The 26,805-nt window shown below is 40.3% G+C and overlaps 1 protein-coding gene across 1 annotated transcript; it reads left to right on the top strand.

The window, feature by feature from the left end:
• The first annotated feature begins 16,828 nt into the window (after positions 1-16,828).
• golga7 (golgin A7) lies at positions 16,829-25,770 on the top strand. Its single transcript, XM_017719475.2, has 6 exons — positions 16,829-16,980; positions 19,153-19,278; positions 19,865-20,017; positions 23,503-23,604; positions 24,349-24,405; positions 24,763-25,770. Exons 1-5 carry the CDS (start codon positions 16,972-16,974, stop codon positions 24,391-24,393), a joined length of 435 nt encoding a protein of 144 aa, XP_017574964.1. The 5' UTR covers positions 16,829-16,971; the 3' UTR covers positions 24,394-24,405; positions 24,763-25,770.
• The last annotated feature ends 1,035 nt before the right edge of the window (positions 25,771-26,805 follow it).

Here is a 26,805-nt window from a genome sequence, read left to right as displayed (position 1 = left end):
GGAGGACCGTGAGGCTTTGGGCCCAAAGCAGACCTTGTGCACTGATCCTGAAGGATGTTTTAATGTTATTTCAATTTAACAAGAGGAAAAGAGTGAAGGAGGTCAAGAGGTCAACCACTCAACTCTTCAGAAAGCCTTGGTTTAATACAGTACTAAAAGAGCTGCACTGAATTTACTTGCTTCAAATTGTAGGCGAGAGAATAAAATGTAACAATCATTTCATGAGAGGCGCTAATGGTCATCTTCTCGTGTTTCCTAGCAACATCATTTGTGAATTTTCACAACAATCCCACTTCTTGGTGTGTGTAATATAGCAGCATTTGGAAGCAGATAAAAAGCTCACAGTGAGAGCCAGCCAGGCTAAAGTACAGCCTCCACATGGGGCGGGGGGGGGGGTTGTTTCTACACTCATGGTTCATTTTATCAGCTCCACTGACTGCATAAGAGCACTTTACAGTTCTATAGTTACAGAGTGTAGTCCATCCGTTTCCCTGCAAACTTTGTCACCCTGCTTTTTAATGGTCGGGACCCCCACAGGACCCCCATAGAGCAGGTATTATTTGGGTGGTGGGTCATTCTCTGATGTGGTAGTGGTGTGTTAGTGTGTGCTGCACTGGTCTGAGTGAGTCAGACACAGCAGTGCTGCTGGAATTTTTAAACACTCCACTCACTGTCCACTCTATTAGACATTCCTACCTTATCAGTCCACTTTGTAGATGTAATGTCAGAGATGATAGCTCATCTGCTGCTGCACAGTTTGTGTTGGTCATCCTCTAGTCCTTTATCAGTCACAGGATACTGTCCACTGGATGCTGTTGGCTGGATGTTTTTGGTTGGTGGACTATGCTCACACATTACCTGAGGACTTAAACATCTTTTCTTCAGTCTTTAGTTTGGAAATCCACAAAATTTTGATTTTGAGACATTTAGGGGATCCAAGAGGTTATTAGGGGGGTCTCAGACCTCATCAGGACCCCCTGTAATTCGCACCTTGGTCCCACTTCTGACTTGGAGCTTTAATATTTTATTTTCTACCAGAAGAATCCCAAAAAGAGAAAAAAGAGCTGCACAAACATAATTTCCTGTGTTAATGGATGCTAAAGTTCCACTGCAGTTCTATGACTTACTCAGCACTGAAGTCATTTTTTGAACTGCTACTTTCATACTTCTTTCCTCCTTTGTACACAGGTAGTTTTACTTCTGCTTGAAACTCAAAATAGTTTCAACCCTTTTAGGTCCTCCTACCCACCTCTGTTCAATACACAGCTAACAGGGGCATTTTTGGCCTAGCAGTTTACTAACAGACCCATAAAGAAGTGAAAATGACTATTTCTGAACTGTGTCAGTAGAAAAACTGCAGAAGTGATTTCACTCGACTTCCTCAGATAGATTTACAGCACTGTTTGTCACACTTATGTTACAAACATACGTTACTGAGGATTTATAACAGAGCATTTGTGATCGTGTCGTGGCGTGCAGCGCAGATGCCGGATGATGTTGGGCTGAAAGTTGAAGCCTACCCAGCTAAATGCTAATGTTAATGTCTAAATGATGGAACAGTTAGACAGGTCTTGGATCGGTATAAAAGAGGTTTCGCCGCAAATGGAATCTCCTCCCCAGCCATACGCCACAGCAGAACAAAGCTGTTTCACAACGTGTGCGTTTTCAGCAAGCGCACATTGAGAGCACAAGTAAATTCAGCAAAGTGTTTTTTTTGGGGGTTTTTTTTGTGAAGCCGCTCCTATGAAGATCAAAGCTTTCTTTAAATCATGCACTTCAAAAAAAGTAAATGATACTGAAAACAAAATTATACCTGACGTTGTGTCATCTGCTTTCTATTTGAACAAATTAATACTGTCTTGGAATGTAATTTCTGCTCTTATATTCTTAAAATAGCATGTCATAAAAAATCAGTTTTTTGCTGGACCGCCCAGTAAGACAGCCTACGAGAGCTGATGGCGCTTACAGATCACTGACTGATAACTATTGTTGAAATGTGCAAGCGTTTACCAAGACAAGCAACAGGAGGTGCCATACATTTAAATGTCATCAACATACCCTCCTAACGTTACCACAGTCCCAGAACTTTACTTTAATTAGAAGTATTTCACTAATTCCTTTTTGCAGGACGTTAGCATCACTGCTACTGTGCTGATTGGTAAACATTACTGCTATGAGTACTGACTGGTTAGCATCACTGCTAGTGCATACTAACTGGTTAGCATCGCTGCTACTGCGTACTGACTGGTTAGCATCACTGCTAGTGCGTACTGACTGGTTAGCATCACTGCTAGTGCGTACTCACTGGTTAGGATCACTGCTACTGTGTATTGACTGGTTAGCATCGCTGCTACTGCGTACCGACTGGTTAGCATCACTGCTACTGTGTACTGACTGGTTAGCATCGCTACAACTGAGTACTGACTGGTTTGCATCGCTACTACTGAGTACTGACTGGTTAGCATCACTGCTACTGTGTACTGACTGGTTAGCATCACTGCTACTGAGTACTGACTGGTTAGCATCACTGCTACTGTGTACTGACTGGTTAGCATCACTGCTACTGCGTACTGATTCGTTAGCATCACTGCGACTAAGTGCTAACTGGTTGGCTAGCGGAGCATCTCATTGGCTGTTCGTAAGGCTAAACTCACCAAGCATTGGTACATGATCAATAAGTTCACCAGAATGTAAACAGTTCCATGATGTGTTGATCACCTTTTTAAGAATGATCACTTGGTAAATTGACATTTATTCACCAGTGTAATGTTAACTGGGTCTGAAGTATAATAGCTAGCACTATTAGCCATCTAGCAGCGAGAGAATAAGTTGTTTTTGCTCTTTTTTTACACTCTCAGTGTACAGAGAAATATTTGTGTCTGTACATGATTCTGGTATTTATCCAATCTATTTTTGCAATGTATGAAATGTATTTGTTAAATATACATTTAAAAGATGTAAATTTAAAAGGCATATATTTGCATTTGTTATTATATTTGTCCAGTGGTATGTAGCTGTAATAAAGGTTGAAGATGTAACTAAATGATACTGGCGTCTGTGATCTGCATTATTCTTTACATTAACCATGTCCGTATGCAGTAAGACTCCCACACACAATGTATTTCAAATAAACAAGACATCAAATCATAACTGCATTTTCACAGTATCAATACCCACAACACGCTGTGATGTTAAAGGCTCATTTGCTCATATTTATAATTAATATACTGGAATACAAAGTTATTTTAAAAGGTATCAAAAAGGGAAGTCCATCAGACAGGATTCTGGCTGTTTCCATACATTTTCCAATGAATTTGATAAACACGTTTATTGTTCTTTGGTATATTTCTACATATAACATTTCCCCATACATTTTAAAATAAATGTATTTAAAAATGTTGCTATATTAATATGAAAATATTTTCTGAAATACATTTTAGTGTTTGGAATGTATTTCAGCATCGACTGCAATGTATTTGAAATCTATTTCAAATGTACATTTTTTCCCATATGGGTAAAGGTGATGGGCACATCAAAGCGTCCTCTATCACAGATCCTTATGTGACAAATGCCACACAGTAGATGACGGGCCAGCAAAACTAGGTTTGCCTAATCTTGTCTAAGTTCTGTTAATAACAGAACGCAAACCTCTGCTAACAGAAATTATCTGTGAGTCCTTGTGTTGCCACATGGCAACAAGTACTTTTTTTAGTTTTCTTGTGTAAATACATTATAAACAAACCTTTTTTCTTTTCCTTGGTAAACTGAAGGTTTTACGCATGGCAGCATCCCTTGATGCTTTGAGCGACTTATGAACAGAACTTCAAGCAAAGCATAAACAGACTATCTTGGATTCTGCTGTCGACTGTAGTTTGAATAAAGACATTTTAATATTGTAAAAGACATGAAAGTTAGATTCATTAACTCGTATTTTAAATACTTACTGTTTTATCAAGTGAAGCATTAGCTTTCTATGAGGGCAGAATGTATCGAGTTACTGAGAAGATAGTCAAAGAGACTCTGTAGCAGCATCCAGTGATGTTGAACAGGCAATTTGTTATTTGGTTGGATTTTATGGGCACAGATTTCAACAATAACAGCTTGGCTTTTTCAGTGAGTCAGCCACATTGTCCTCTGAAGGTCTTTCTTGAGAGGTTTCTGTTTGTAGGATTCCTGGTTTGCCTGCACTTTCTTCTTTACTCAGCTTTGGTCACTGCAGACATGTATCTCTCAGACACATTTGGTAGGCCATAAAGATAACTTGAAAAGGAAGCACACTGTTTTTTTTACTATGCTAAAAACAGTAATGAAGGACACTTCTCCTCCCCACCGGATATTTTTAGCTACAGTGATCACGTGAAAAATAATGTGGACAATTTTCTGATTACATGCGTTCCTGTTGCAGATCGTCCTTCTTTTTTTAAGCATACATGGCTCCAAGTGTGTATAATTCAATATTTATCATTAATAACTTGATATACATGAATAGATATTTTGTGTTTTACATAAAATGATAAAACATAATGGTTGCCATATGGCAACAGCACCAGACAGCGGAACTGTAATCTGCAATGGGAGTACACAAATACACTACCACTGAACACCGCTATTCAAAATCGTAATTACTTTCATACATTTCTCTGTTCTTAATATGTGGCCATTAGGCGCGTGCATTTTTGCTCATGCCTGAATAATGAATTGATTGCAGTTCTATTTTGGATGCTGTTGCCATATGGCAACAAAATGCAAAGTACTCCCCACAGCATTCTGGTGTTAAACTACAGTTAATATATTATTTGTTGTGTTATGCACTAATCTGCACAGCATTGTAACCTTCAGCCTCATCAGTTTGGCAGATTTTATATGGGTTTGTTCATCAGTGCTCTCTCACAACAATACATTGCGCAAAGACACCATACATTAGGTATCCCTGTGGTGTCAACCAATCCTAACTGCTACCCTAGCTACTGATCTATAGGCTACTAAATAGTAATAGCACAAAACAATAATAAATACAATCAAGCTAGCATTAGTGTAACCTACGTTCACCACAGATGTTAAAACATCTGTGATTTAAACAGTGATTTTATCCTTATTCATTACAAAATGGACACTAGTGCAGAGATCCAGAGAGGCCATGAGGTGGGTCATTTTCTGTACTGTTATCTTGACATCAAGACTTATTTGTCTTGTGATCTCAAGATAACAAGTCGTTTTCTCAAGATAACTCTATAATCCTGATAACCTTCCTTTCACGAGAAAAATAAGTTGTGATATCAAGAAAACAACGTTTGTTACAATTTTCTGTACTGTGATCTTGAGATTACAAGTTAACTGTCTTCAAGATGTTTGGTTTAGCAGCTCTTCTTCTGGAAAGGCTCTGTTCAGGGCTACAGCTCTATAGTTAAGATACCAAAGACAGAAGCTGATTGTGGGTGAAGCAAATAAACAACGAGCTTTACTGAATTTGCATTTGAGCATTTGTTTTCACAGAATAGACAGTATAACTTTATAAAAAGTTATATTTCAGTGACCCACAGAATTTTTATTTTGGTCTCATTCAAAATCACTGAAGTCTTCATTGACCTGGTAGTTCTGACATTTGCAGTCATGCATGTTCTTTAGAATGATGCCTTGCTAGGCCCTGTCCACCATGCACGACTGATAATTTAATGCATTTATGGAGGTGGTAATGACGACGCAATGCTGTTGTGGTGACCAACACCAGTAAGCAACATTAGCAGACAACACTCTGTCAGTGGGGAGAATATTCAAAGAGCTTTTGGTCACAAAAAAAAGCACGTGTATAATTAATGACCCACGCATTAATAAAAATTTTCACCATGTGTGCATGACTCCTCTTTCTTAACAGACTGAATGCATTTCTAAAGTGTCTCCTGATGATATAGTGAGCAGTATGTCACCTAAATAAATTTTAAGGACAGCTTTAGCATGTCTGCTGAACTGCAGGACCACTAACTGACCATAAACAGCAGGAAGTGGAAAATGAATTAAAGTCTCTTTCATTAAAACTGACAGAATTTGCTTTATTTATCGTTTCTCCATAAAACAGTGATTCGAAGAAGACTGAAAGATCTCTATGCAGAAATGCAGTGCAGAATGAGTCCCTACAGAGAGACCACCTGTTGGAAGAGTAAAGGGGGGGATTCTGTGTTATAAATGAATCTTATTCAGGGAGCTATGAATGTCTCTACTCAGGGGTTAGTCTGCAGTCAAAACTGTGCTCACACACAGCACTTTCAGTAACCCACTGAAAAACATACGGCGAAATAGAAAATGTCAACACAGACACCCCAGAGGGAGACTTTAGGTGCGATTTAAGGAGTAGGAGCAAAAAAAGACATTTACACAGATTATCCTGTTACCCCAAATGTAGTCGATCAGCTGAGACGTGTTTGGCGTCTGAAGTTTGCTTCTTTAGTTTTAGCACTGGAGTTACGAGGCTAATGTAGCTAACAAGCAATGGAATCTTATATTAGCGTGGTGCTAACTGCATGACGTTGCATTGCACCGTGTGGAGTTCTTATGCACTGTGCTGTAGGGAGATTGCTGTATTGCTGTTATCATTTTAGCAGAGCGATCGCCAATCTGTGGGACCGAGTGTGAGTAACGAGATAAGTGGCGTAACTATACTGTCCTAAAGTGAACTCACCTCTTTCTGTACATCCTCACAAGCTTTAGTAGCGTTAAATCACATCCGATATTCACAACTAAAGCGCTGTTATAGCACTCAAAAAGTCACATCTAAGTATTAGTGCATTCCTAAACAATGAAAGTGAAAGAAAGAAGTTAGTTCATGCAACTTATAGCCATGTTTTAAACGAAAGTAAACTGAGGAAGCTGTGAGGCACTGGAGAGTGGAGAATCTTTTCAGGCTAGCTGTTTTTAACAACTGGCTAACTTGAAGCAGTGCACAACAAAGCAAATTGGTGATACTATAGTTAGATCAAACAAGTCACAAAATCAGTTTAAACGTACCTAAAAGGAGGACTCAGTTTGTCTGGTGTTGATATTGCGGTTCACCCCTTAAACTACTACAATAAAACAGAAAGATCCAGTCATCACTAGCTGGGGTTTGAATACTGTGATATGCTCTGACATGGCTGTGGTAAGACTGATGGCAGAAAGGCAGTGGGATCCATCACTGACCTACCGAGCCAGTTAATGTTTGCTGTTCGTACTAAGCTGACATTGTTGAGAAACTAAATGGTTTAGGACTGTTGTTGGCCACTTGTTTAGCATTTGTAACGGGATTGCATAGCACTTGTCACCAGACAGCTAAAAATAATCTTTAATGGTACTTTAATGTGAGTTTACTGGCTGGATGTAAAGCAGAAATCTGTTTACTGTCTGATTTCTGAAGACCCAGTTATCTGATTACCCAAGAGCATAAAAACACACTGAACCAGTTACTGACACAATATTATTTACTGCAGTTATCAGATTATTAAATGTAAATGCACTGAACCAGTTACTGACACAATCTGATTTTCTACAGTTATCAGATTATTAAGTGTAAATGCAATGAACCAGTTACTGACACAATCTGATTTTCTACAGTTATCAGATTATTAAGTGTAAATGTACTGAACTAGTTACTGACACAATATTATTTACAGCAGTTATCAGATTATTAAGTGTAAATGCACTGAACCAGTTACTGACACAATATTATTTACTGCAGTTATCAGATTATTAAGTGTGAACTGTGGTACTGTATGAGGAAGTCAGGTGTAGCTGAAAAGTATGTTAGGGTGGTGCAGGACATGCACGAGGATAGTGAGACAGTGGTGAGGTGTGCAGAGTGACAAATGATTTCAAGGTGAAGGTACGGTTACATCAGGGATCAGCTTTGAGGCCCTTCTTGTTTGCAATGGTGATGGAAAGGTTGACAGATGAGGTCAGGCAGGAGGCTCCATGGACCATGATGTTTGCAGATGACATTGTAATCTGTGGTGAGAGTAGAGAGCAGGTGGAAGAGAATCTGGAGAGGTGGAGGTTTGCACTGGAGAGGTGAGGAATGAAGGTCAGTAGAGACAAGATGGAATACATGTGTGTGAATGAGAGGGAGGCAGGTGGAAAGGTGAAGATGCAAGGAGTAGAGGTCGTAAAGGTGGATGACTTCAAATATCTTGGGTCAACCATCCAGAGCAATGGACAGTGTAGAAAAGAGGTGAAGAAGAGGGTGCAGGCAGGATGGAGTGGGTGGAGAAGCGTGTCAGGGCTGATGTGTGACAGAAGGATAGCAGCAAGAGTGAAAGGGAAGGTTTACAAGACAGTAGTGCGTCCTGCTATGATGTATGGTTTGGAGACTGTGGCTCTGTCTAAAAGACAGGAGGCTGAGCTGGAGGTGGCGGAGATGAAGATGCTGAGATTTTCGTTGGGAGTGACAAGGATGGACAAGAATAGAAATGAGCAGATCAGAGGGACAGTGAAGGTGGAGCAGTTTGGAGATAAAGCCAGAGGCCAGGTTGAGATGGTTTGGACATGTTTTGAGGAGGAATAGTGGATATATTAGTCAAAGAATGTTGGAGATGGAGCTGCCGGGTAGAAGGAGAAGAGGTAGACCTCAGAGAAGGTTTATGGATGTAGTGACGGTGGACATGGAAATGGTTGGTGTAAAAGTAGAGGAGGCAGTGGATAGGGCAAGATGGAGGCAGATGATCCGCTGTGGCAACCCCTAAAGGGAGCAGCCGAAAGAAGAAGAAGAAGAAGATCAGATTATTAAGTTTAAACGCATTGAACCAGTTACTGACACAATCTGATTTAATGCAGTTATCAGATTATTAAGTGTAAAACACTGAACCAGTTATTGACACAATCAAATGTTCTGCAGTTATCAGATTATGTGTAAACACACTGAACCAGTTACTGACACAATCTGATTTTCTGCAGTTATCAGATTATTAAGTGCATATAAATGAGTTCAGTGTGTCATACAGTGTCAGATACCACATATTCAAGTCTATTAGAGATACTGAACAACTCACAGTTTAATAATTTACACAAGCAATTAGCAGCTAATTGGTGCTTGTGTTCTGGGTTCATACTTGTTAGCTGATTAGCCTTGTAGCTCCAGTGCTAAAACTAAGGAAGCAAACTTCATACAACAAACACTTCTTGGCTGATTGACCATGATTGACCACATCTGGGGTAAGAGGAAGTAAAATGTGAAAATCTCTTTTTTCGCCAAGCTATTCCTGTAAGAGTGAAGAAATTGAAGGTTATTGGCAGGTAATAATACAGAGGTTACACAAACACTGCAGTTTGGCTTTGGGTCAGTGCAGTGGGATAAAGCTTGTTTTCTTTTTGGTTCATCGCAAAAATGCTGAGTTCCAGCATTTAAAACCTTTCAGCTGGCTAATGAGCTGCATTTATCTTCGTCATTAAGACCACATGCAGACCGAGAGCGCTGTACAACATCTGACTACTCACATGTAAAATGTATTATTGGCAGAAGGCCTGCACTTTTAGAAAAGATGGTTCTTCAAGAGATCTTTGTTAAAGATAGTGGTTCTAGAGCCTTGAGTTAAATTCATTTGCATGCTTACCTTTCAGAGACCTGCTGTTACCAAATTAAAAAGGTTACTAAAAAGGTTTAAAATAGAAATAACTGACTTAAAGCATCAGGTGAGTTGGCCTTTCCTAATTTTAGATTAGCCTTTTTTGTTTTTCAGTCAGTACCATTGAGAATGTGGTTCGACTGTACTTCTAAAACATCATGACGTGGAAAGTAGAACTGTCAAGCCACTACGACTTGATATACCCTTTGCCGGCATTAAACAGAATACAGCTAGGCTAAATATGGGTAAAGTCATCAGTAATTCTTTGGATACTTGGATGCAGGCTAATAAAAAGCTTAGTATTACACTATATTTACTTTTGGAGATATTTTTGATGGTAAGGTCCTTACCATTCCATACCATGCTTCTCCTGTTTCTTACACCTTTGTGCACCACTGCAGACATACAGGGTCCCATGGGTTATTCCGCCACAAACATGTCCTTTGCTTAGCTTCTTCCAAGTTACAACCTGGGCTTGATATTTACTATTTATGAGTCATTTCTGGGGTACAAAAGATTTGGACCTGTGACCTAGTGCCAGATGATGATTTAGAACTGGACTGGGATTTGATTATTCTCTTCATCTACAAATTTTGTTCTTCAGCTGATATGCTATAAATTTGCACACAGATTTTATATAGCAGCTTACTGGGCATTCCAAATGAAACTTTCCACTGATAAATTTTGCTCTATATGCTCTTCCCCTGCTCTTAGAAGATTTATACATGTTTTCTGGCAGTGCCCTCCAGTGAAACATCTCTGGGAAATGACAGCTTCCCTTCTCGCTGCTCTTTTAAGTTAAGTTAAGTGATACTTTTTTAATCCCACAACCGGGGAAATTCAACCTCCGCATTTAACCCAGCCATGAAGTGAAACACCACATACACACTAGTGAATACACACACACTAGGGGGCAGTGAGCACACTTGCCCGGAGCGGTGAGCAGCCCAATCCACGGCGCCCGGGGAGCAGTTGGGGGTTAGGTCTCTTGCTCAAGGACACCTCAGTCATGGACTGTCAGCGCTGGGGATCAAACCAGCAACCTTCTGGTCACAGGGCCAGTTCCCTAACCTCCAGCCCATGACTGCCAAAAGGTCTACTTTTAGAAGTAGACCTGCCCTCATATCCAGCTGTGATTCTGCTCTGAGATATTTCAATACTTAAAGTGAAACCCAGTCAAAAGAAAACAATAATGGCTACCCTGACAGCAGCATGGAAGTCCAGAGAGACCATAAGGTAGTTATATTTGGTATTTTTGATATAACGACTTCATTATCTTGTGATCTCAAAATAACAAAATTGTCATCTTGAAATAATGAGTTAACTTGTTATCTTGAGATAACAAAGGTGTTATCTTGTGATACTTGTTAGTTGTCTTGTTACCTTGACATAACAAATTATCTTGTGATAGCAACAAAGTTATCTTGAGATAACAAGTTAATTATCCTGTTATCACAAAATAACAGTTATCTTGCAATAATGAGTTAGTTACCTTGTTATCTTGAGATAACAAGTTGATTATCTTGTGAAAGCAAGATAACAAAGTTCTCTTGTTATCAAGAGAACAAAGTTATCTTGAGATAACAAGTTAATTATCTCTTTATCACAATACTGAGGTCATCTGGTCTGTGGAAATGACTCTGTTAAAAAAGTATGAGAACCATTACAACACTTTCTCCATCAATCTAAAGAACTAGTTCACCATGCAGATAACCATTTAAGCAGGAAATTGTCCTACGTAGAACTCATGGTCGTAAATAGGACCATTCCCTTACCTAATCTCTGAAGAATCATTAAGTGTAGCATGTTACACACATGGTCCAAAATATCTCACAGATTTGGCTTTGGACAATCACAGTCAAACCGCAATTTAAACAGAGGTGCTGGCATATTTCATATCTATAATCCATGCAGGTTCCAACAGCATCTGAAGATCAGAGTGGATCAGTGACAAAAGCAGTGAGTTACAGCCTTTGTAACACATGAAATATAACCTGCATGTGTCCCACAGGAAATATTTCACTGTAAATTATCCCAACACTGAATCTCACCTCAACAAAAGATCCACTAAATCATAGTTATACTGCCTAATAGCTGTAATACAAGAGGTGCTTCACCTCAGGACTGCTCTCCCTCACTGCTCAGTGCCTACTGACAGTCATTTAAGGACATCTGGCTGCAGGAGAAGGACAAGTCATCTTGGCTGGAGGAGATCTGACTGTTTGGAGCTGATCTGAGGTTCTCAACGAGAAGAAAGAGTGAGCTGAAAAATCAGCATAAAATTCAGATTTTTTTGTGTGTTCTTCTGTGGTCCCATGTCTCTCTCTTTCTCACTCTCTCACACTCCTTTCCTTCTCTTTTCCTCTCCCTCTCTCTCTCTCAGTGCTGGTTGTGATGTCAGTTATATACCTGTTGTAAGATGTCTCCTCTGAGATTAAGGACTAGTTTTCAACATCAGACTTGCTTCAGTAACAGCAGAATCTTCCTCCACTAGTGTTTAGTCATTTAGTCAGTAATATATATATATATATATATTAAAAAAAAATAAATAAATATATATATATATATATATATATAATATATATATATAATATATATATATATATGTATGTATATGTGTGTGTGTGTGTGTGTGTGTGTGTGTGTGTGTGTGAGTGATGATGAGGCAGATGCATATGCTGAGAAAAGTGAGATTTATTAGGGGCAAATCTATAATCAGGGTCTACACAGTCCAGGGTCAAAGAGCCAACACAGAGACATTGAGGGAGCAGACATTACAAAAAGGTACATAGACTAGACACACAACGGAGGCCAGAAGAAACAACACCCTACAAAGACCAGCCAATAACAAGGGAAAACACAGGGCTTAAATACAAGAACGAGGGGTTAACAAGACACAGGTGAAAACAATCAAGGGTGGAGTCTAGAAACAGGGGGGCAGAACAGGGAAGAATCAAAACAAGGAAGCACATAGACAAGACCAGAGGTAAACAAAATCACATGGAGGACTGGGAGGGGCCAATTGTGACATTATGTATATACACTGCTCAAAAAAATAAAGGGAACACTTAAACAACACAATATAACTCCAAGTAAATCAAACTTCTGTGAAATCAAACTGTCCACGTAGGAAAAAACATTGATTGACAATCAATTTCACAAGCTGTTGTGCAAATGGAATAGACAACAGGTGGAAATTATTGGCAATTAGCAAGACACACTCAATAAAGGAGTGGTTCTGCAGGTGGGGACCACAGACCACTTCTCAGTACCTATGCTTTCTGGCTGATGTTTTGGTCACTTTTGAATGTTGGTGGTGCTTTCACACTCGTGGTAGCATGAGACGGACTCTACAACCCACATAAGTCGCTCAGGTAGTGCAGCTCATCCAGGATGGCACATCAATGTGAGCTGTGGCAAGAAGGTTTGCTGTGTCTGTCAGTGTAGTGTCCAGAGCCTGGAGGCGCTACCAGGAGACAGGCCAGTACACTAGGAGACGTGGAGGAGGCCGTAGGAGGGCAACAACCCAGCAACAGGACCGCTACCTCTGCCTTTGTGCAAGGAGAAACAGGAGGAGCACTGCCAGAGGTCTGCAAAATGACCTCCAGCAGGTCACAAATGTGCATGTGTCTGCACAAAGGGTTAGAAACCGACTCCATGAGGATGGTATGAGGGCCCGACATCCACAGATGGGGGTTGTGCTCACAGCCCAATACCGTGCAGGACGCATGGCATTTGCCAGAAAACACTAGGATTGGCAAATTGGCCACTGGCGCCCTGTGCTCTTCACAGATGAAAGCAGGTTCACACTGAGCACATGTGACAGACATGACAGAGTCTGGAGACGCCGTGGAGAGCGATCTGCTGCCTGCAACATCCTTCAGCATCACCGGTTTGGCAGTGGGTCAGTGATGGTGTGGGGTGGCATTTCTTTGGAGGGCCGCATGTGCTCGTGTAGCCTGACTGCCATTAGGTACCGAGATGAGATCCTCAGACCCCTTGTGAGACCATATGCTGGTGCGGTTGGCCCTGGGTTCCTCCTAATGCAGTACAATGCTAGACCTCATGTGGCTGGAGTGTGTCAGCAGTTCCTGCAAGATGAAGGCATTGAAGCTATGAACTGGCCCGCCCATTCCCCAGACCTGAATCTGATTGAGCACATCTGGGACATCATGTCTCACTCCATCCACCAACGCCACGTTGCACCACAGACTGTCAAGGAGTTGGCGGATGCTTTAGTCCAGGTCTGGGAGGAGATCCCTCAAGAGACCATCCGCCACCTCATCAGGAGCATGCCCAGGCGTTGTAGGGAGGTCATACAGGCACATGGAGGCCACACACAATACTGAGCCTCATTTTGACTTCAAAGAACATCACATCAAAGCATCAAAACATCACATCAAAGTTGGATCAGCCTGTAGTGTGTTTTTCCACTTTAATTTTGTGTGTGACTCCAAATCCAGGCCTCCATTGGTTAATAAATTTGATTTCCATTGATGATTTTTGTGTGATGATTTTGTTGTCAGCACATACAACTTTGTACAGAACAAAGTATTCAATGAGAATATTTCATTCATTCAGATCTAGGATGCGTTATTTGAGTGTTCCCCTTTATTTTTTTGAGCAGTGTATGTATATATATATATATACATATATATATATCCATCCATCCATCCATCCATCCATCATCTTCCGCTTCTCCGGGGTTCGGGTCACGGGGGCAGCATCCTGAGCAATGAGGCCCAGACCTCCCTTTCCCCAGCCACTTCCACTAGCTCCCTGGGAGGGATTTCGAGGCGCTCCCAGGCCAGCTGGGCGATATAGTCACGCCAGCGTGTCCTGGGTCTTCCCCGGGGTCTCCTCCCCGGTGGACTTGCCTGTGACACCTCCCAAGGGAGGCGTCCAGGATGCATCCTAACCAGATGCCACCTCAACTGGCTCCTCTCGACGTGGAGAAGCGACGGCTCTACTTTGAGTCCCTCCCGGATGACCAAACTTCTCACCCTATCTCTAAGGGAGAGTCCAGCCACCCTGCGGAGGAAACTAATTTCGGCCGCTTGTATTCGCGATCTCGTTCTTTCGGTCATTACCCAAAGCTCATGACCATAGGTGAGGGTGGGAACGTAGATCGACCAGTAAATCGAGAGCCTTGCCTTATGGCTCAGCTCTTTCTTTACCACAACAGACCGGTAAAGAGCCCGCATCACTGCTGACCCAGCACCAATCCGCCTGTCAATCTCCCGCTCCCTTGTACCATCACTCGTGAACAAGACCCCGAGATACTTAAACTCCTCCACTTGAGGCAAGAGCTCATCCCCGACCCAAAGAGGGCTCTCCACCCTTTCCCGCGTGAGAACCATGGCCTCGGATTTGGAGGTACTGATCTTCATCCCAGCCGCTTCACACTCGGCTGCAAACCGATCCAGCGAAAGCTGAAGTTCGCGGCCTGATGTCCCCAATAGGACCACATCATCTGCAAACAGCAGCGATGTGACCCTGAGGTCACCAAACCGGACACCCTCCATCCCCTGACTGCGCCTAGAAATTCTATCCATAAAAATTATGAATAGAATCGGTGACAAAGGGCAGCCCTGACGGAGTCCAACTCTCACTGGGAACAAGTCTGACTTACTGCCGGCCATGCGAACCAAACTCCTGCTTTGTTTGTACAGGGCCTGAATGGCTCGTAGCAAAGAGCCATGTACCCCGTACTCCCGAAGCACCTCCCACAGAATACCCCGGGGAACACAGTCGAATGCCTTCTCCAAATCCACAAAGCACATGTGGACTGGTTGGGCAAACTCCCATGAACCCTCCAGAATCCTGGAGAGGATAAAGAGTTGGTCCAGTGTTCCACGACCAGGGCGGAACCCGCACTGCTCCTCCTGAATCCGAGGTTCGACTATGAGCCGGACTCTCTTCTCCAGGACCCCTGCATAGACCTTGCCAGGGAGGCTGAGGAGTGTGATTCCCCTGTAGTTGGAACACACCCTCCGGTCCCCCTTTTTAAAAAGAGGCACCACCACCCCAGTCTGCCAATCCAGTGGCACCACCCCCGATGTCCACGCAAAGGCGTGTCAGCCAAGACAGCCCCACAACACCCAGAGCCTTGAGGAACTCGGGACGGATCTCATCCACCCCTGGAGCCCTGCCGCCAATATATATATATACACCACCACAAACCAGGTGTTATTTGGGTGGTGTGATTGTGTATGTTGTGCTGGTGCAAGTGGATCAAAAACAGCCTGGTTTCGTGTCATGATTTTCAGTGTTCCTGAATGAATTATACATATCAGACCTGTCAGTCAGCAGCTCTAGGAGACCCTCATAAGGCACTGGCAGACTGAGGTGCTTGACCTGTGAACTAGAACATATTGATAAACAAACGCAACGCTGGCTTAACATTCAGTACAATTATGTGCAACACAAGTGTTCTAGCACTCAAGTATGTACCATGTAATCATTCTAGAACTCAAGTACACACTACCTAAGTGTTCTCCAACTCAAATACATGTTACCTAAGTGCTTTACAGCTCAAATCCATGCTACCTAAGCATTTTAGAACTTTAATACACACTAGAACTTGAGCATGTGCTACCTAAATGTTCTAGCACTCAAGTAAACAGTACCTAAGCGTTCTACTCAAGTATGCATTAGCTAAGCATACTACACCCCATATATAGACTACCTAAACATACTAGAACACTAACACTATGTACCTCTGTGTTCTGTAACACATATGATCTACTGAAGCATTCTGTAACTCAAGTACGCACTACTTAAGTGTTTTAGAACTCAAGTAAGTACTAAACGTTCTAGCACTCAAGTACACACTACCCAAGCATTCTACCACACCAACACTACATCAGTGTTCTAAAACAAATACTACCTACCTAAGCGTTCCAGAACACAAATATGATCTACCTTAGCACTCAAGAACACAAATAGATTTAAACTAAGCATTCTACAACTCAAGTATGCATTACCTAAGTGTTCTACAACTCAAGTATGTACTACCTAAATGTTCTGGCTCTCATGAACACAGTACCTAGATTAAGCTTTTTAGAAAACGACCTATCTAGGTAATTAACGCTAAGCATCCTAGAACACGAATACATACAACCAAAGTATTCTTCACCTCAAGTAAACACTACCTAAACATTCTAGCATTCTAGTACGCTAACCTATAACACTAATACGACCTGCCTACGCGGTCTAGAACATAAACGCGATCTCCCTAAGCGCAGATTCACTTGACCGAATGGAACCGAGCCCTCTAGGTGGGTGTGAAGGGTGGAACTTTAACAAGAAGAAGGAAAGCATCTAGGTTCTACCGGACCCTTTAACAGGCGGGACAGAGGATCGGGGCGGAAACGGAGCAGCGGCCATGGCGGAGGTTTGTGAAAATAAATAATATCAATTTAAATCAAATGTTCTGTGATATCAGCGTTAAATAACAACAGCGCATGTTTAGAGCCACCCGACAGTGCGACCGGTGTCCGAATCTACAACGGATGTACTCTTATATTCGGTAGTAAACAGTCGGTCTGCCGTTAGCTTGCAGGCTAACTGGCTTAGCATAACAACGTTATGATTTTTAATACAGCGGCACATTTATATTAAAATATCAAATATAGCAGCTGTTTAGGTGCTTATTTTTTACTATGCTTGTTTTTGATGGTCTGTTAAATGCGACGAAGGTGATGTCACCTTCTTACTCCCTAGGTTTTGTTCGAATTTTCTTGTTCCACCTTAAATGGAGCAGCAGTTGACGTTAGCTGCACTCAGAATGCAGCAGAATGTAACCGCGGCACCGTTTAAGGTGGAACGAGAAATTTCGAATCGCAAACCAACTTCAACCTCGTTTGAAAGTCAGCTTAGAAGTGTTTATTATTGGCTGGTAGTTTAACACAGTCTAGACCGGTTCTGTTCAAGACTTGATTAAAATCTGCAATCTATTTAACTTTTTTCAAGTTTTGTAAACATATAAGCCTAAACCATAGTGTTTCTGTGAAATAAAACCTCTTAAGGCATTTCCTGTGTACACCTGTCAGCTATAACATTACAACCAACATCTCATATTTAAATTTATTGTCCATTTTATCAGCTCCACTGACCATATAGGAGCCCTCTGTAGTTCTACAGTTGCAGACTGTAGTCCATCTGTTTCTTTGCATACTTTGTTACCCTGTTTTGGAGTTTTTAAAAACTGTGTCCACTCACTGTCCACTCTATTAGACACTCCTACCTTGTTGGTCCACCATGTAAACGATAGCTCATTGCTGCTGCACAGTCTGTGTTGTTCATCCTCTAGTCCTTAATCAGTGGTCACAGGATGCTGTCGGCTGTTGGTTTTTAGTTCGCAGTCCAGCAGCGACACTGAGGTGTTTAAAAACTCCAGCAGCACCGCTGTGCAACGCACACTAATACACTACCATGTTATTGTCACTGCAGTGCTGAGAATGATCCACCACCCAAATAATACCTGCTCTGTGGGGGTCCTGACCAATCAAGAAAAGGGTAACAAAGTATGCAGAGAAACAGATAGACTACAGTCTGTGACTGTAGAAATACAAAGTGCTCCTATATGTGGTCTGTGGTGCTGATAAAACAGATTGTGATAGGAACAAAGAGGTGGACATAATGTTACAGCTGATTGTTGTATTTTCATTCTTCATTAATGCCAGCATATTTTTTTCTTCTTATTGTAACAGCAGTATATTTTGAATGAGATGAATAATTGAATCTCTATGAGCACAAAAGAACACACACTGCTGTGTGAACACAGGAACCAAAACCCTTTTCTTCAGTAAAAGTAAAATAGCTCTCTCTGCTGCAGCTGTGGCTTAAAGTGGAACTTTCTTGTACATGACCCCGTGTGTGTGAGATGTAAACCGAATGATTCAAAGTGGTTTGGTGTGAAATGATTCAGGTCTCTTTACAGTGGTGGTGATAGGAACCAGTGGTCACCATGACTACAACACCAATATTTATTTACTATCCAAAACCACCAGTGAACCTACATGTTTTATATCAACTGTAATGTTGGCCAGATTTTTCACTGTTTTCCCATCATTACCATTCTGTATAAGCACTCAGAAAACACATGTAGGTTCACTAGTGGTTTTTGAAAGTAAATAATGGCTATGGAAATTAATTTGAGTAAAACTGTGGTCAGCAGTGCTGTTGCTTTCATTTAAGCTGACCAGGTAACGCGCATCAACCTAAATATTTTCTCTAAATGCACTTATACAGAATTAGTTTCATGTTATCATTGAATAACTTATGTGAACCCCCAACTACTACTGTTTCTTGTTCTTTATTCTATTTTTATTTTATTTGTTCTTTAGAGAAGTACATGTTAGCAGTCTGTGTGCTTGTCTGGTCTTTTCACTATGTGATTCATCAAGACTAATTTCTTTAAGTGTAACATACTTGGTGAAATTAAGTGGCTAATATATATACAGGAATACTGGTGGAACGTTTACAGAACTGTCAGAAGATATATGCATTATATTTATATTATATGTATTATGAGTTTTAATCCATGACTGATGCTCTTAAACAGACGCACAGCCTGCAGGACCTGCGGCAGCAAGCAGCCATCGCCTCCAAGGTGTTCATCCAGCGGGACTACACTTCTGGCACCATTTGCAAGTTCCAGACCAAGTTTCCAACTGAGCTGGAGGCCAGGGTGAGATCACTTGTGTGCTTTATTTTAGCAAAGCCACTGATCAGAAATGGTACATTTTGACCTAGATTTCTTGTGTTTAATAATGGAGAAGACACTGCAATAAAATTGTGACTTTTCAAGATTTCCAAAAAAGCTAAGCTGTCAGATACAGATTTCACATGTGGAATCATTTATCTTGAATATAGTTTCTGTTTTAAAAGAGTTTTAAAGGTGACCAATTACTCTTGTCCAGTTTTCCCTCTTTCCTTTAGTGTGTTGTAGTTTTTTTGTGCATGAAAACGTTCAGCAAAGTCACAAAGCTCAAAGTTCACTCCAAAGGGAGAAACACTCTCCCACAGAAACCACTTATCTCAGAAAATAGTGGTCGAGCTGACCAATCATAGGATGCTGGGCTTAAACACAGAGGCTTTATCAGAGCGTTTCAGACAAATGGTGAATAGAGATGAACAGTATGAGGAAAATGTGTGTTTGGAACGTTGAAGCGGTAAATCTATTGTAGTAAAGCCCAAAAATACAATTATGAACATTGAACATGAGTATCATTTGGCCCGCTTTAAAATATGCTGTATTTGTTTTATTATTACAGATTGAAAAGCAGCAGTTTGAGGAGACAATACAGACACTGAATAACCTGTATGCTGAGGCAGAGAAGCTGGGGGGCAAGTCGTATTTGGAGGGCTGCTTGGCATGCCTCACTGCTTATACCATCTTTCTCTGCATGGAGACTCACTATGAAAAAGTAAGCTTGTATCTGTTATTTTGTCCTATTGGTGTGGGGTGCTAAATTGACCTTTATTTGTCAGTTGATATCAGCAGATATAATCACGTGTGAAGATTTGAGTCCAGTGTGTGAAATCAAGCACCAGCCTACCAGAACCTTATTTACATGAAGCACACTCTAAATCATATCTAAATCGTTTAGCGGCTCGTGAGCCAATGGTTGGGGTTCATAGCCAGAGTTTGAGGTGGAGCAATGAGCACGTTGCTCCCCTTGCTGACCAAACTTTATAGTGCTAATTTTAGTTGTTATTATTGCTACTGTAGATGATATTGACATGATTGATTGATCTGCATGGACTTTTATCGGATGGGAGTTTGATCGTACAGATGAAATAAATAACAAAACTGTTGGTGAGATGTGCGTGTGCTCAATTTCCGAACAGATTTGACTGTGTGATGGTTAGTGCAGGTGTTGGTGCCACACTGTTATACTGAGTTTGAATTTCAGTTATATTGATAGATAACAAGTATATTATCATTGATAACATTTCACTGCAGAATTTTGTATTATAATTTTTTTTAAATAAAACAATAAGCTACAAGTTTGTGATGGTGGTTTTATTAGAGGTGTTATTACATATTATATCATGCAATTATTTAATAAACATTTTATGTCTTTGTCATGTTATCATTATATGTCAGTGTTTAATACAGAAAACTTTGCTCCAGGACCTGACAGTTAACTACAGTGAAGTGCTTGCCTATAATGATCAAATTCAGTATCACAATATTTTCTGAATGTATCCATCATTGTATCAGAAGTATGCTTTAATAAAGTTATCAAATTAGTATCAATAAAAGTTATGGACTCCTAAGTACTGGCACTCTAAAAGAATGGCCTACAAACTTGACAGTGCTTGTTTTTGTTTGGACTGTTTTGCACTGGTTTCTTGTCTTGAAGAGACACTAAAGAGAATTTGACACTGTACTGTAAACATTAACCAGATACAAACCATTTTTCCAGAAAGGAAACTCTTTTTGTGTTTGTTTCCATGTATGTTTTCATGGCTTTTAAACTGCTCATTCAAACTGTCAAAAGCACCCAGGCAATGGCATACATTAGTTATCTGTGAGTTATAGAGAAACTCCACCAGTTTTTCAAAATTCCTACATAATTAAATGGTTCAATTGTAATCAAAGTCATTCAGAGTAGTTTAGTGTGAGTAGTTGGCGTTTCATTCTGGAGAAACTTACCAAGTCAGAATTATTCAGAGTGGTGGTGATAGGAACGGAAAAGATAGGAAAAAGTGCATGAAATGGGTATAAATACACTGTCTGATGACCGAGATATTGTTTTGTTAATCCGTTTCAATCCAGTATGATAAAGCAAAATAGTCCGCAAAATGTTTTTTCCAGATTTTCCACTATGTTTCCATCATAAACATTCCACATAAAATTCAGAAGACGTAGGTTCACTGGTGGTTTTGGATAATAATAAAATGTCTATATTTGTGTTGGTTCCTGGTTCCTGTCACCACCACTGTAAAGAAAGACTGTTTCATTTTTCTCTGTATCAAACCATTTAACATTAAATCACTCTGAATTCATTTGTTTAGATTGCAATGACTGAAATATGCAGAAAAAACATGGAAAATTGGCAGAATTACCATTTCAGTTTATTTCAATTGGGAACCATACGTCTGACACAGTGCCCATTGAACATGGTGTCCCTCAGGGTTCCGTCCTTGGTCCCCTTCTTTTTATAATCTATATTCTCCCCCTCGGTTATATTTTTCGTAGTCACAATTTACACTTTCATTGCTATGCTGATGATACTCAGATCTATCTCAGCTTCAAACCAGCAGCACTGTTTCCCCCACCCCAGTTAAATAGATGTCTTACTGACCTGAACTCCTGGCTTAGGGCAAATTTTCTTTCTTTAAATGCACACAAAACCGAGTTTATAGTTACTGGCTCCAAGTCAACTGTTAACGCTCTCAAAAATCTTGCTCTCACTGTAAATGATATTACAATCACTCCATCTGTCACTGTCCGAAACCTAGGTGTTCTTTTTGACCCTTCTTTGTCTTTTGAACCGCACATCAAGTCTCTGTCTAGGTCGGCATTTTTCCACCTTCGCAATATTTCACGTATCCGTCCTTTACTGTCCCCGGCTGCAGCTGAGTCTCTGGTCCATGCTTTTGTTACTTCTCGCCTGGACTATTGTAACTCCTTGCTCTATGGGCTCCCCGCTAAGTCACTTAGGTTGTTACAAATAGTGCAAAATTCTGCAGCACGGATTCTCACATACACTAAAAAATCTGAGCACATTACTCCTGTTCTTCAGAGACTTCATTGGCTGCCCATTACTTTACGTATTCGCTATAAAATTCTACTTCTCACATTCAAGGCACTTCATGGCCTGGCTCCTGCATACTTACTCGACCTTCTAATACCCTACAAGCCCACTCGTAACCTCAGGTCTTCGGAAGCAGGCCTTCTAGTGGTCCCTAGGTTCAGGCTCAGCTCTATGGGTGGTCGTTCCTTCAGTGTTGCGGCCCCCTTGCTCTGGAACTCTCTTCCTCTCTCTCTTCGCTCTACCTCTTCTCTTTCTCATTTCAAATCTTTATTGAAATCTCAACTTTTTCTCCTTCATTTTTCTCCTGCATCTTCCTCGGGCCTTGTGTAAGGTGATATGCATTTTGTAAAGCGACCTTGGGTTTTGTGTAAAGGCGCTATATAAGTTCAACTTATTATTATTATTATTATTATTTCAGTGCACAAAATGGACACCACTGTGTGGTCAGCATAATATTATTATATGTTGGAGTGGTGCAATGCTTACTGTCTATCAAATATATGGCTAAAAATGCCCAAAAATCTATAAAGTAATAATAAAGTATTTAATTATCACAGTATAGCTATTTGTATGTAATTGCATTTATTGATATTTACTGCAGATTGTTTTAAATAAATAGGAAGTTTCCATTCAGGAAATGTGGTTTCTGTCTGGTTACCACTTACAACACTTAGATTCTCTTTGATGCAATTTTAAGAGCTAAACCAGGTCTACTAGGTTTGTAATATGTTCTTTTAAGCAGCAGAACCAATTAACTTTGTTAATGAGAACTTGAAATTCATATATTACTGTGGCTCCGCACTACATAGTGCAAAAAAAATACCATAGCAGCTTGCAATTTATTGTGTTTGTTGGCCTCTTTAAAAATTCCTTAATATCGTTCTCCTAAATATCTTTACCTAACAGTGTAACTTCCTTAAGGTGCAAATATGTTGTGCCTAATAAAAACCTGGTGGAATAATAATGGCAGACATCCTTGGACTTTTGATGCCAGTGAGATATCCTGGTATTATTACAGCTGCAGATAATTGGTAGATGATTGCTTCAGAATGAAATGAGGAAGGCTGTGTGGAAAGCTTTGATTTTACTGTGATTGCAGTCCCTTTAACTGATCACTGTTGTTTTTTCATGTCTTAATCAATTAGGTGCTGAAAAAGATCGCCAAGTACATCCAGGAGCAAAACGAGAAGGTGTACGCACCTCTAGGTCTCCTCCTCACCGACCCCATCGAGAGAGGCCTTAGAGTGGTATCCTTTTCTGACAGACAGAGTCCTCTTTAAAATTCAGAACAGAGTGTTCTTGGAAATGATTGAAAGTTGGATTTGGGAAGGCCTTAAAATGGATGAGGCTTTCTCAAGAGTACATTTGTAGGAGTGTCTGCTATATAAATGTTAATCACAGATAAATGGGAGAATGTAATTTTCCCATTTAATGTAATATTGATAATTGGAACCAGTAACTTGCTGCCCCATGTTTGCTTATATGGAGTGAATCGGCAGAGTTAAAATATGAACGGTGTGCAAGATTTATTCAGTTTCAATACAGGAGATCAGGAATGCACTTTGAAACAAATGTTCAGCTGAGGTACCATGTGGGAATATTTATATTTATTTTATAGCCTAGAGATCTTTAGAAGCTGTCATCTGTAATATTTTAATCTGTCTTACACACAACTTCATATGTGAATTATAGTGTGAACTATGATGAAATGTAAAACAACGTAAAATTATAGGCTATTGGTTTGTGCTTTGGCTAAACAAGGGGTATCAGTTACTTTTATTAGCCCAGAAATTCCATATCAGTCCATTCCTTTACATTTGAGTACAAAATGTATAGTATCCTGAATTTGAGATGTATGATGTAAGATTTTAAAGCAAATTATTTTACATTTGATATCAATGGACAACTGTCAGTGGACATGTATTTCATATTGATACTACCTTCTAATAGAGCAATAGTCTTATAGTTTCCTTTAACCCAGTCTTCTTAAGGTGGAGATAACCATTTTTGAAGACAGAAGCATTGGATCAAGATAAAACATACCAAAGGTGAACACTGACCCAGAGATTAGAACTAACTGGCCATGTAATTAGAAACACCCACCTTGTGCTTCTGCTCACTGGCCACTTTATTAGAAACACCCATTTTGTGCTTCACACACTTTTCTATGTCTGTTATATAGCTGCAGAGTTTATGAGCCCTGCTGTACTTCATTGGTCATCTTCTGACCACATGACCACTGTTGTCTGGGTATGACTGACCATTGGTGAAGGTGTACATGAGCAGATGAAGTACAGTCTGTAACTGCACACCAGCAAGGTGGAGCTACAAAGGAGGCGTTTCTGATAAAGTGGCCGTGAGTGTTTGAACTGTATGTAAACTAATCAGGTTTGCGTTTCTTTCAGGAGAATGTATCGGACACATTAATCACTGGCCTGCTGGATTGAGAACCGGGTCACTTTATCATGCCCTCATCGTCCTGCCTGTCTGCATCTGAACGTAGATGCTGCTTCTTTGTTTTTACAGATTCTTCCTCTGTTCTTTCATTTGTTTTCCTCACAGGTGAACGACCTATAACATGTTCTTGTCTGAAGCAGTGCTTGTTCATTTCTAAGCCGTCAGGTTTTGTATGTATACTGTCTTACTTAATCAAGATCATTTTAAAAGCTATTATATTGTGCCATGTGTTTTATATTGCTCCTTTTTGAAAAATTTCTTTTGAATCCTTTGACCTCTTTGTTTTTTGTATATACTTGTCTTTGAATAAGTCCTAGGTAAAGCGTACAGTGTTGATTCACCACACGGTCACAGTGTTCGGTGTTCACGTAGTGAAAATCTTGGTCTCAGATGATCATTGTCGGCGCCGTATTCGGCAGAATTGACATTCTGATGATGACGTTTCAGTTGAATATTGAAGTGTGTTAAGGATTTTGATATAATGTGCAGTTTAATACCATAAAAGCTGATCAGCGATGATCAGTCCATTCCACAGTGGCTTTCCTCCGATCTTGTGACCATTTTCAGTATGTGACATCATCCCCTGTGCACAGTTAAAACACTATGGGGCAGATTGACTGCTCTCTGACTCGGGTACATTATAAATAATGACTCTCACTTGATAGTCTTTATCTGGATGCAATTGGACTGTGTGCATACCTAACGCAGAGCATCATGGAGCTGTAAGAATGACTGATTGATCTGCTGTCCCCTGATCTTATTGTGCCCTAATTGCACCAATACTGACCATGAAAACTTTTAAGGCAACAGTTCCATAGAGCGTTGCATCTTATTGGATTTGAAGAGTGTCATTTGTATTTTCTGTTGTATTAAATAAACCATTGCTGTCTTCTCTTGAAAATCTCTGGACACATTTATTTAAAAATATGTAACGTAATAAATTAATGTTTCCTTCAGCTTGTTGTGTTGTGCTTATTTCAAAAATATCAAAAATGCTGAGATGAAACTAGTAGCCTTCTCAGGCATTGATGAGACTGTTTGTTTGTATTGCTATAAAAGACACACAGGGCATCTATAAGGCTTGATTTATTAGTAATCCTATAGATTCCCAGATCCTCTTTTTTCTGAGAAATTTGTCATATTAAGATAAATATAAAATAAATACATTTACATATAAATAAGAATGTTTCTGAAAATAATGAGAAAGCATCGTAACATTTCTGAAAATGAGAATTCTTATAACCACTTATCTCAATATAATGCCATACCAATTCACACAAGAACTGATTGATTGATGGCTATTGCCTCTGTTTGTTTGGTTTGATCTTGAAGGTGGATTCCCTTGACTTTTCAAAATTTAATTCAGAGTGGTGTGTTGTGAAATGGTTGATTGTAGAGATTCAGATTTCTTTACAGTGGTGGTGATAGGAACCAGGGGTTGCCATAGGTACAACACAGATCTAGACATTTTTAGAGAATTATTATAACCACTTAGTATTTCAAGATAATGCCATACCAACTCACATAAGAACTGATTGATTGATAGGTTGACTGACTGATGCCTTCCATACGTTGTACGTGTAAAGCAGTGATGTGAACTTGGTTGCGCTTCCACCTCCAACCACTGGGCTCCGCTATAATCCCTCCACTGCTCACCCTTAGCGTTTACATTAGAATTAAATGCTGCTTGAAATAAAGTGAATGGCGAGCGTTTTTAGTTGGTTCTATCAATTTTAATCCCGTTTTAAGTGCTACGAGTTTTTGGCGCTCTCAGTTTGAGGTATGCTGACGATGTCACTCCAAGAATTGCTACAAAACTGGGGGGCGTATGCCCTGAAATCAGATTAGCATGCCAAGCTAAGTTAGCTCTGCTGGCTAAACGTTGTGGTGACTGATTTCTGAAATGCTTTATTTAATTGTCATTTATCTCTGCTGTGTTGTCTACATTTGCCTGTCATTGTTTTAGGTTAAATGTCACAGCTGTGCTGATT

The sequence above is a fragment of the Pygocentrus nattereri genome, chromosome 18, assembly GCF_015220715.1.
Source record: "Pygocentrus nattereri isolate fPygNat1 chromosome 18, fPygNat1.pri, whole genome shotgun sequence".
Lineage (NCBI taxonomy): Eukaryota > Metazoa > Chordata > Actinopteri > Characiformes > Serrasalmidae > Pygocentrus > Pygocentrus nattereri.
Note: the sequence above shows the minus strand (reverse complement) of the source record. Positions and strands in the feature narration are given on the sequence as shown.

Excerpts from the sequence above, each read along its gene's own strand:
- golga7 (XM_017719475.2), top strand. Across the intron at positions 20,018-23,502 it reads TGGAGACTCACTATGAAAAA|GTGCTGAAAAAGATCGCCAA; the intron begins GTAAGCTTGTAT and ends TTAATCAATTAG. Across the intron at positions 23,605-24,348 it reads TCGAGAGAGGCCTTAGAGTG|GTGGAGATAACCATTTTTGA; the intron begins GTATCCTTTTCT and ends AGTCTTCTTAAG.